Genomic DNA, 11,174 nt, shown 5'->3' with positions numbered 1-11,174 from the left:
GGATGTTTTATTTGCCACTCAATCTGTTCATAAGGTCACACAGACCTGGATGAAGGGAAAACACAAATATCAGCTTGATCCAACACTTCTGTGGACCTAAGAAGTTTTCCATGGCAGGCGTTCAATTCCCACTGCCTTCTGTGGTGTGGTCCATTTCCTCCTTGGATCTGCTCAATTTTTGGGATCTCATTTCATAAAATGGTCTCAGAAGATGGACGGACGGTGTGGATGTAACACATACGTTATGGTGGGGCCCACAAAACTATACCACGTAAACACGCCTGGGCCAATAGGGGTGATTCGGAAGGATTACGACACTGGCTATATCTTATCAATGATATCATATAATAATGTGAGTTTTCCACCACATTATAACGGTATTGAACGATCCAAACACGCCCTTGGTTGGCAGACTGGTCTGGGCTTGAGTTGGTTTGTTAGCAGGGCTGTCGCCCGTGCTGGGTCGTTGGGCTCGTACACTGGCCTTCTCCAAGTTGGGCTTCAGTTAGAATTCTCGGACCGGGGCTCGGGCTCTGGCTGTTATAAGAGCCCAAACGGATGCCGACCCATTTAGGATTTCAAGGGCATTTTTGTCATACTATGCATGATGGGACACAGCTAACGAACAATCCAGATCTTGCGCAAAGTGGGCCGTGGGATTCAGGCCGTGTATAATCATCATGAACCCAACCTGGGCATGTTTGTTTTGGTTCGTTGCAGCCAGGCCAGGCTCGAGCTTAAGACTTACCATGTCGGCCAGGCAGTGATAGACCCTGGCTATGTCCAGGTAGGCTTGAAATGGTTTTGAGATTCAAAGAGTCTGTGGGACTCGACCAAGTCGACTTGGACTCGGTTGGAACCGGTCCGGTTCGACACCACGAGTTACAGCCCACTTACACCTCTGCTCCGCAACGAAAAGACTCTACAGCGCCGAACTAGAAAACCAAGAGAGAGAATGTGGAGACGGCGAGTACTGTTGCTGCTGAAGCCCTTCGACGTGTACCCGCCCAGGAGTACGGGCACCGTCTCATCTCCTCTCCCTGGCGTCAAAAACCCTCAGGTGCTCTCTCTCTCTCTCTCTCTCTCTCTCTGAGCGCGTTTGGCTGCTCAATTGAACCGAATTGCAATTCATTCATTTCTTTTCAGAGGGAATGAGTATAAGTGGCATGCCACCGTTCTAATTCACAATGACTAGCAGAAACCCATACTTGCAATTCCATGCCTTTCATCTGTCCTTAAATTGGATTATTGCATTCAATTCAATTGGGCATCCAAACGAAGCCCATCCGGTTCGCCGTCTCTTTTCTTTAAAGCTTTCCATTTTCCCTAGCTTTTGTATGGTTATTGCCAGTGTTTGAAGTATCGATATCGCTACAAGTTTCGCTGCTGAGGATACGGAAACAATGTCGTTATCGCTGATGATATCGCTGGAAAACGGTGGAATTTTTCAGTGACACTTCAGGAGATGCTAAAATACACATATTTGCATGTTTACGAATGAAATAATAACGAGAAAGATGCATATTTGCATACATATAGGAATCAAATAACAAGTTTCCCTTTAATGGGGCCCAAAAGCATGAATTGTTGACATAGGGAAACATTGGGGAAACATAGGGAAAATGGCGGATCCATCTATCCATTCAACCATCCATCCATGCATGCACATCGATGCATACAAACACACATGCATGATCCATCCATCCATGCATGCACACACACACATAGACACATCCATCCATCCATCCAACCATCCATAAATCCATCCACCCATGCATGCAGACATATATACTCATACAAATATGCATTTCATCATACAACCATGGGCCCATAAAAAAATTTGAAATGATTTTTTTTTTCTCCATAAACAGAGTTTTGGTGATATTGATACACTGGCAAGATTATCAAAATATTGCTGATACACTGGCGATACAAGCGACACCTAGAATTTACATAGTCGAAAAAATTTGGCAATGCATTGGCTATACAAGAGACACTTGAAATTTACATAGTAAAAAAATATGGCGATACATAGCTGATATATCGTTGATACCTGGAATTTTTTATACAAACTGTCCAAGGGCAGCAGGTCACCCATTTCCACAAAGGTATCTCATCCCACGTTCACTGACTATGGGTAGTGCATATCCCTGTCACACTTAGCACGCGCTGAAGGAAGTGTCCCGGGTCGTCCAATGGCATCACAACACGTCCATAACCTCCTAACTACCTCGACAACTGGCAATAAGGAAATAACAGTTCTTCTTCCATATAAATAGCCCTTCAGCATTCATGCCTCGCAGTTCCTGAGATTTCCTCCAAAGCTCTCTGGATCACTTTTCTTAGCTCTCTTTTCTCTCCGCACTAAGGCATGGACAAGGTGAGAATGAGGGTCTAAGGACTTGTCTCTCAAGCGCCATGGACAGTAGCCATGAAACCCCAGCAATGGCTCCGCGCCAACTGTCTGAGTGCTAGCAGCAGCCCCTGCGCTGATCGTCTGTGATGAGTCTGATGATCGAGCAAACGCCCAACACTGTCTACTCAAGACCTTGGAAGTGGCTCAGCCCTAACCATCCAAAGGTCCCAACCAGTGGCTCTGTGCTGACTGTTATTATTGAATAACATTCCCCAGTGGCCCCGTGCTAACTGTTAAAGCAGTACATATGCTATTTTCCTAGTGCTATACAGGACATGAACGCTAAGGTTGCATGCGTCCTTGAAGCATTGGAATGTTTGCCTAACCAATGATCTAGACACTTCAAATATGAAAAACCATGGATTAGGGCTATACATCATTTGCATCTCATGTAAAAAAATGGTTCTCTTCGGTTTTTACCTTTTAATTAATGGTTTTTTCCCCCCAGGGATTGTAATCAAGGGTTTTTTTTTTAATCTTTCAAAAAAAAAATATTTATATTTTCCAGATTTCCGTGCATTTTTTGGGTGTACATCTTGGCAATATCTCGTCTCTCCTCTATGCATTTATCTGGTGTATCACTCTCATAGAAATTCACTTTGAGTTGGCACGTTTTCATAATTGCGCAACATGAATGACAAACTTATACAGAAGAATTCGTATGTGGATTACTTATCAAAAAGAAAGGATTGGCTTATGGACTTTCATTGAGCAGGCATCCAATTTTTCATATCCAAACGTTTGTTGCAGTTCAAGAATAACCTTATTTTCTGATTCCAAATTTGGATTTATTGTTGTCTCCATGCCATGAAATATAATCCATTCGTCTGATGCTTATAGAATGTTGTTTTTGGTACTTTGTTTTCTTTCAGGTGCATTTGGTTCCAACAGATATCATGAAACTTTATGATATTCCATCATTACTCCATTGAATTTGGTGCAACCAAATGCACCCCTAATTATTAGAGATATCATTTAATAGAATTTATCTAAGAAGAAGGCATACATTTTATAATTGATTATATTTAACTGGGTTAGGTTGTTGTATTCAATATAGATTTTTCTTTTTGAAAGGTAATTTAATATCATCTAGCTATCATCATCTATCATGTGTACAACACATCTTCTCAAGTACTGGATGAAATGAGGGAATTATTGCCTCTCGATTAAGTTTTTAAAAGCCCTTTGAAATTCATTTCTTAAATGGGAAACTGCAGCTATGAGGTCATGCAAAAAATTGCAATGGTGATTTCAATCTTCATTCAGTCCTCTTTTCTTGTGAAAATACTTTTATAGCCTGTTCTAGTCACAATCACTCAAATGCTGCTCTTCATTGTGCTCATCTCTGCCGAAAGCATGCGTATTCTAGGCATGGTTTCCATGGAATTATGATATGATGCTCAAGCTGGTCCAGGAAAACAATGAGGACCTTGGTAAAAAAAGACTTACCAGCCTAGATAGCTGGCATGTGCATTCATAACCAAGATAAATTGTATTTAACTCAAAGTGATTAATGCAGAACATCTCCAGCGGGCTGGTGGCAGGGAGGGAAAGCCTAATGTGGGCGACGGGCTGGTGGCTTAATACCATCTGCTGATAATGTGGGGCTTTTTTTAAATCTTTGGGCGTTGCAATTGCATCCCATTGAGAAATACTCAGGCAGAAATTGTACAGGATTACGTCGTGATGAAATTTCCCTAATTTCAATTTACTAATAACAGATGCAAAACTGACGCAGAAAAACTAATTTAGACATGTGCTTGCAGCGCCTGAAAACCCCAAACCTGTAATGCATGCGCATGCATTATATAAGAAAGATCTACCATGACACCATACAACATGCCTTGGAGACTTCATAGTCAATCAAGAATGCTTCGAATCTTCATTCAAAGGAATCTGTGGTCAGCATGTTGTAGTTTTGAAGCTCAAAGAAACGGGTGACTTATAGAGTTGTCTTCACTAAATGTGGCAGAAGCCTAAAAATGCATTGATCTCATTTTAGAGCTTTCCAAAGTGCACACACGTGTGCAATAAAGCTGAAGTAAATGCCACACGTGCTAGCATGGCACATAGATGTGAGATCCAATCCATCCATCAGGTTCTCTGACCTTGTACATGTTGAAAATCTTGTCCACTCAGCATGTTGGTCCCAATATTGAAACAAGTGAATGGGTAAAAAAAATTTCTGCCAAGTTTTTCAGAGCTTTACATTTGTTTTGCAAACTGTAGCCCACCTGACCAGTTGATCCACCTGATTCTTGGGCTAGGGCATCAATATAGTGGTGCCGTTTTGATAAATGGACTGGATCTCAGACCTACCATGCCATGCTAGGATGTGTGGCATTCACACAAGCTTTTGTTGCACACACATGGGCTTAGCAAGGCTCCTCATTTTAGTTAACAGTAATTATGTATTAGAGATTGTGATAGCCAATACATAATGAGTTCATGCCAACAATGATTATGTATTAGAGATTGGGATCTCTAATAAACAATTACTGTTAACTAAAATGAAATGAACTCATTTTTAGACGTCCACCAAACAGGGCATAACATATTATCGATTAACTACATCTTAAAATTCACTGTATGAATATGAAAGTCTTATTTTGATTGCCTATATAGATGTTCTAGGTGATAAAGGCTGGTCACTTTTCTTGTGGAATTTCATCATCATGTAAGCTGCTCTCTTTGCACCATCTTATATTTTATGGGAAAATTCACACATGTAGGGAACGTATCTATGTAAGCAAGCTTTCATTGCACTACTCAACTGGATAAATTGCATGTTGTGTGGTTGCTAACTTAGTCTCTCCTTGGAGTGTTGCAGATTTTAGGTTATTTGGATGATAGATGCAGAGTTCATAAGGAGACAATAAACTACTGTCAGGATGTCTTACAGCGCAAATCACTTGATTTGGAGCCTGTCTTCCGTAATGATCTTTCTCAACCAATACGCCATGTGGATCTGGTCATTACGGTTGGTGGCGATGGCACACTTTTGCAGGCCAGTCACTTCATGGATGACTCTATTCCCATTGTAGGGGTGAACTCAGACCCCACCCAAGTCGAAGAGGTTGGTTACTGGCATAGCTAGGTATCTTTTAGAGTGGGCTTTATTCTGTTCCAAATAACATGAATCCCTAGATTAGAAAAATGTTCTAGTTTTAAGTGCTAATTTTCTGCTCTTTGGTAAAGGTGAAAGAATTCAGTAATGAGTTTGATGCTACAAGGAGCACTGGTTATCTTTGCGCTGCAACGGCAGCAAACTTCGAACAAGTAAGATCACAGCCTAACAAAAGTACAAAACTGTTTTCTTTTACATCCAAAGAATTGCAAACACTTATGATTTTGTAGCTTTGTACCATTTTTTGTATGGTTCTGTTCATAGTTAAAGCTTAACACTCAAAGAGTTTTTAAGGCCCACTGGGAAGTCCCTGGAAATTGGGATTGGTACGGCTTTTCATTACGATCAATCTGCTTTGCATTTGGTTTGGCTCAGGAAACAGGAGCCCTGGTTTCCCACTTCTCTTTCTTCAAATTACAGATGAGAAGCCTTTTTTTTTCCCACTTGCAATTCCCCTCCGCTGCAAATCAGAAACTTCTAAATGGGCCTCCACATGTGAGATACAGATTGCTATTAGATTGAACCTTTGCTTGCTCATGGATCATACACACCATTGTATGGAGGGAGATTGCGCGACATGAATTTGCAGCTGAAATCATCTATGATGCAGTCTCAATGCTTCCTCTATTGCTCACACACCTTGCACAAGCGATGTGAATGGTAGGCTGCAAAATCATGAGAAGAGTGTTGACCAAGACTCCCCTTATATAGGAGATCTCCCAAGGATTTGCACCCATCAAAGGATTTGCTCTTCCTACATGTCTCCACACCAGGCAATGCTTATACAACCACACCTCTTTTTTTCTTTTTCTTTTTTAAGGATAACGAGGAAATTCATTAAAGAAGAAAAGAAGAAAGCAAACAAGGAGTGTTTGAGTGTGCTGGGACTAGTACTGTTTTGACAATACAAAGTGGGTTCCACAGCATACTATTTCCTTGATCCAACTGGTCCTAGACACCAAAGTTACATGTGTGGTCCGCCTCACTAGGCTAACGCTTACAGTGGCATCTCATTCGCATTTTGTCAGCAGGCAGGGTTGGGTTTATACAAGCATTGTGAACATTTATTTCAGGTACTAGATGAAATCCTTGAGGGTTATAAAGCTCCTTCCGAACTCTCCAGGATATCAATATGCTTAAACGATCATCCGTTGTCAACCTATGCTCTGAACGACATTCTAGTTGCACACCCATGCCCGGCCACAGTATCTCGCTTCTCATTTCTGTAAGGGATTCCCAATGAATGACAGCACCAGCTCTTGGAGTTTTTGTTTTTTCCTCTCTTTCAGGGATACCATGTTAATAACATATTACTCTCCTTTTCTTTTTGTATATGCAGGATCACAGGGCACGGTCAGAAGAGCTCTTCTTTAGTGAACAGTAGATCAAGTGGTCTCAGAGTCTCCACTGCCGCTGGATCAACTGCTGCAATGCTTTCAGCAGGAGGATTTCCAATGCCTGTTTCATCCAAAGATCTCCAGTATATGGTAAGAGAGCCCATTTTGCCCAGGGCTGACGAGGTGCCTTTAATGCATGGAATTATCAGAGCTGATCAAACCATGGATGCCACATGGTTCAGTAAAGAAGGCGTTTTATACATTGACGGTTCTCATGTATTTCATTCACTCCGGCATGGAGACACCATTGAAATATCATCGAAGGCCCCTATCTTGAAAGTTTTCTTGCCCCCTCACCTGCTATCATAGCTCATACACGATAAAAGATGGTACTCGATCCTCAGTTCTTTCGGTTTCTCTTAGGTCATGCCAAATTCAGTTCCAGACCTCCTTGCTTGGTATGGCGTTCATTTTGAGAAGCGTAATCAGGTCGTTTGGGGGGCGTTTGGCTTGTAAGTTACTTAAGTTACTTATGCCTTAAGTAGCGGATCTTGATTTCTACTTATTAAATTGAAGCAATTAAGTTACTTCAAATAAAAAAGCTACTTGATCATAAACCAAACTTATCTCAAATAAGTTACTTATCTACTACTGTAAGTAGAAAAAGTAACTTATTTGGTGGTATCCAAATGGGCCCTTGGAGGTTGGCTGTGTTGGCTGTTTTTTGGGTCATTTGGGGGAAAGAAGCGATAGGTGTTTCAGTGATGATAATTAAAGGTCTTGTAGTTGAATGGGCTGTGTATAATTTAGAAACCTCCTACAAGACTAACTTTTCTTCTGTTAAGGGTGTAATTCTTTGCGCCAGTGTAGCGCCTTGTCAATAAAGTGTTTAGTTACCTTCAAAGAAAAAATAATAATAATAATAAAAGATGGCAGGGCAGCATTTGCAATTGCCTAAGTTTGCTTTCGCTCTATGGCTTCTATGTTACTGTATCTATATCCAAGTGCATGGTGTGATGCTGTGGATTGTTGGGCAGTTCCCGTCCCAGATGGTTTTTCAGTTTCAGCCTTTCTGACCCACCAGATGAGCAGATGGGATGGCTGCAGGGTCTGGTCCCATGCACATTTCAATGGTTTTAGTGATGTATTAGTATTCTAGAGTCCTTATGCAGGCTTGAGAGGCCATGTCATCCACTGATCGAGGAGAGATGATGAGTTACTGGAGATTCTGAATCTGTGAACCATTTTAGAAGTGATCTGAATTGCGTCTCTGAGAAGGTCAAATATTCTCAACCAAGGATTAAAAATTCGTATGATGTTTGCGTAGCACCCAAACTATGCATCAGGTGCGCCCTACCATCAACATGGGACACCCCAGAAGTCAGACCGATCCAAAACTCAGGTGGGCCATAACATAGAAACAATGTAAACGTGTGCCTGAGCTTCCAACTGCAATTGGTGTGGCCCTCCTGTTTTGGATTGGCTTGATTTTTGGGGTGTCCCTTCACGCTACTTAGGCACATGTTACGGACGGGGTGGATGGCATGTACATACCACAGTGGGACCCACATATAATATGATTCACCCTATGGTAGCTGCCCTCCTGTCTGAATTTTGGATTGGATTTGCTTTGGGGGCTCAGGACTAAACATGGTTATACTTGTGTGGACGTGGTGGATTTTAGATACATGTGATAATGGGCTTACATAACTACTCCTAAGCTCAAACTTGCAAAAATGAGGGAAAGGAGTGGTAGAGACCTAGATTATATTAGATGCATTAAGAAGATATCCAGAGGGTTAGTGAAAGATAATGAGATTGATGAAACGTGGGGAAGCTATTTTACATGAGTCGAGTTAGCTCAGTCAACTCACTCGACTCGATTCTGAAAAGCTCGACTTGCTTGGACCAAGTCGAGTTGGTTTTTGGAACTCGAAAATATTTCGAGCCAAGTTCGAACTTGCCTGAAGTCAACTCGACTCGGCTCGAACCCCACCCCAACTCGAATCAACTATGATCGAATCGGCTTGATGACTTGGTTATTTTGATGTTGATGATGCTCGCCGAGTGTTTGATAAAATGACTCAACGAAGTGTTGTTTCTTGAATTGCTCACATATCAAGGTATTTTCCAAATGAGTATTCGAATGAAGATTGGAAAAACAAATCATCACAAAAAAAATAATAATAAATAAATAAATTTACATTATAGGACTGCCCTCATATCTTAATCTTGATGTTGCTCGCTTAGTGTTTGATGAAATGCCTGTAAAGTATTGTTACTATTTTGCATTCAAAGTGTAGGAAATTGAAAATGCATTTTATGTGTTTAAGAAAATGTCACACAAGCTCAGAAGATGTATGGTTGAAATAAGAATGTCAAGATGGATAAGTGGCAAGGTAAGGAAAAATAGAACTGAAAATGAATATATTCAAGGGAATGTAGGAGTTGTATCAATAGATAATAAGATGAAAGAAAATAGACTTGGATGATTTGATCATGTGCCACAAAGACCAAGAACTATGACGGTTAGGAGTGAGTTGATACAAATTTAAGGCTCTAAAGGGCATGGTCCAAAAGAACATGGATGGAGGTAGTAAGAAAAAACTTAATGACCTATAAGTAACCTAAGGTGAATAGCGGAAAAGATTTCATGTAGCCGACCTCAATTAATTGGGAAAAGGCTTCGATGATGACAATGACGACAAGTACTAGTAAGTTATGAACAAAAAACAGTTGCGCAAAGACGACTTCGTCTGAATAGCCCTAACTCATCTGAGTCATCCCATACAAACCAGTCAAAGGGTGATGCAGACCCAAGCCGCTACTTCCGTGGACAGGTCAAATGTACCTTATCAGTTGGGGCCTTAACTGGTACTGGCAGTAGCTAAGCCCAAGCCACCATGCACCGTGTCAAGTTGACTGAGTCAGAAAGTCGACTCACCAAGCCTTGTTGAGTCAGGACCAAGTCACGCCCACTAGCTAGTTTCTCAATGACTCCGCAAGATTTTGAGTTGAGTCGCCATATTTGGAGGTGTGTCAGCGAGTGCTATGGCATGACTTGTTTCTGTTTGTATGTGCCCAATATGCCTTAAAAATGATATTCCCTGGTACCACTGAAATCCCAGATAAAAGTTACCTTCGTGTGCTGATAAATGAAATAAGGAACCCTGCTGGTAACCACAAGCTCTTGGGTCCTTGCTCTTACTCCGGTGGTAGACTCTCAGGAGTTTCAACACCTGGTTGAGGGTTCGAATACCCATAGGTGGTGAAATCCCACTATGGTGTGAGTGTGTGGTGGTGTGTGTGTGCGTGTTAAAAAAATAAATAAATAAATAAAACTACAATCTCGAGGATGACATGGTAAAAATAGGACAGCTTGGTCAGGATAGAACACTCCACTTCTAAGGTCCCTGGACTTGGGTTCCAAGGAGGAGAGATCCTTGATTGAGAAATATTTGCTTTTATCAAAGAATTCTTTCTCTATTTTAGATATTTCTCTCCAAGCATGATTTTAAAGAGTTCCATGGAACTCAAAAGGTTCTTAAGTGGAAATGTCCCCAGATTAAAACCCAAATAAATAAATAACTTGAAAATTCAACTCAAGGTCTAGCTACGTTGGGTTAACTCGAAGACTCGAGTTGATATTTTAATAATTAAATTTAAGGTGTTTATGTTGGGGAGAAAATCTTTACTCTTTGAAAGGCAAAAATTATTAAAATATCCAAAAGAAAACAAAACTACTCTGTATAGCAATGGTAGCAACTATGAACTTCCTTATCCGATGTTACTGTCCGAATCCTGTTGCAAGCATTTAATCGTTTCTTAAAGTCGAACAGTTGACTGGCCAAGAGACCCAGTGGAGTCACACTGAGTTGAATCGAGTAGACTGAGTTTTTTAGTTGACTCCGTGAGTCCTATCAAGACCTGATCGAGTCAGGATCTCTAGTGAGTTTCTGAGAGACTCAGGTTGAAATCTGGTCGATTTGGGTTGACTAGGCCGAACTTTGAGTTTTAGAACTATGATCCAAACAACCCTCCAAAGGCTCATGGTACACCAATAAAAGCTAGTGCTACAATTCTCCCATGCAGTCCGCTCTTACAGACCACAAGTCATTGTATACAAGCTGACCATAACTTCAGTATACACAAGTAATATGCACAGAGATTGACCTATATTAGAGGGCATCTAATCTAGGCCGTCAGTTCTCAGTTAGGCATCATTTTACATGTGTGCAGAGATAAAATGAGGTAAGAGGTTATCCATTAAAAGCAAAAGGTAGAGGATGATTAG

General features: G+C 41.1%; 1 protein-coding gene across 1 annotated transcript; it reads left to right on the top strand.

The window, feature by feature from the left end:
* The first annotated feature begins 716 nt into the window (after positions 1–716).
* Positions 717–7,283, top strand: LOC131245496 (probable NADH kinase). The gene is made up of 5 exons (XM_058245011.1): positions 717–1,060; positions 5,247–5,492; positions 5,615–5,695; positions 6,617–6,768; positions 6,883–7,283. The coding sequence occupies exons 1-5, from the start codon at positions 956–958 to the stop codon at positions 7,247–7,249; spliced, it is 951 nt and encodes a 316-aa protein (XP_058100994.1). The 5' UTR covers positions 717–955; the 3' UTR covers positions 7,250–7,283.
* The last annotated feature ends 3,891 nt before the right edge of the window (positions 7,284–11,174 follow it).

Source organism: Magnolia sinica, chromosome 5, assembly GCF_029962835.1.
Source record: "Magnolia sinica isolate HGM2019 chromosome 5, MsV1, whole genome shotgun sequence".
Taxonomy (NCBI): domain Eukaryota; kingdom Viridiplantae; phylum Streptophyta; class Magnoliopsida; order Magnoliales; family Magnoliaceae; genus Magnolia; species Magnolia sinica.
Note: the sequence above shows the minus strand (reverse complement) of the source record. Positions and strands in the feature narration are given on the sequence as shown.

What these genes read in the sequence shown, in the direction of transcription:
- LOC131245496 (XM_058245011.1), top strand. Translation starts at nt 956, where the DNA reads ATGTGGAGACGGCGAGTACTGTTGCTGCTGAAGCCCTTCGACGTGTAC. An exon ending in CTGGCGTCAAAAACCCTCAG is followed by an intron (nt 1,061 to 5,246) that starts GTGCTCTCTCTC and finishes GGAGTGTTGCAG; the next exon opens with ATTTTAGGTTATTTGGATGA. An exon ending in CGGCAGCAAACTTCGAACAA is followed by an intron (nt 5,696 to 6,616) that starts GTAAGATCACAG and finishes CATTTATTTCAG; the next exon opens with GTACTAGATGAAATCCTTGA.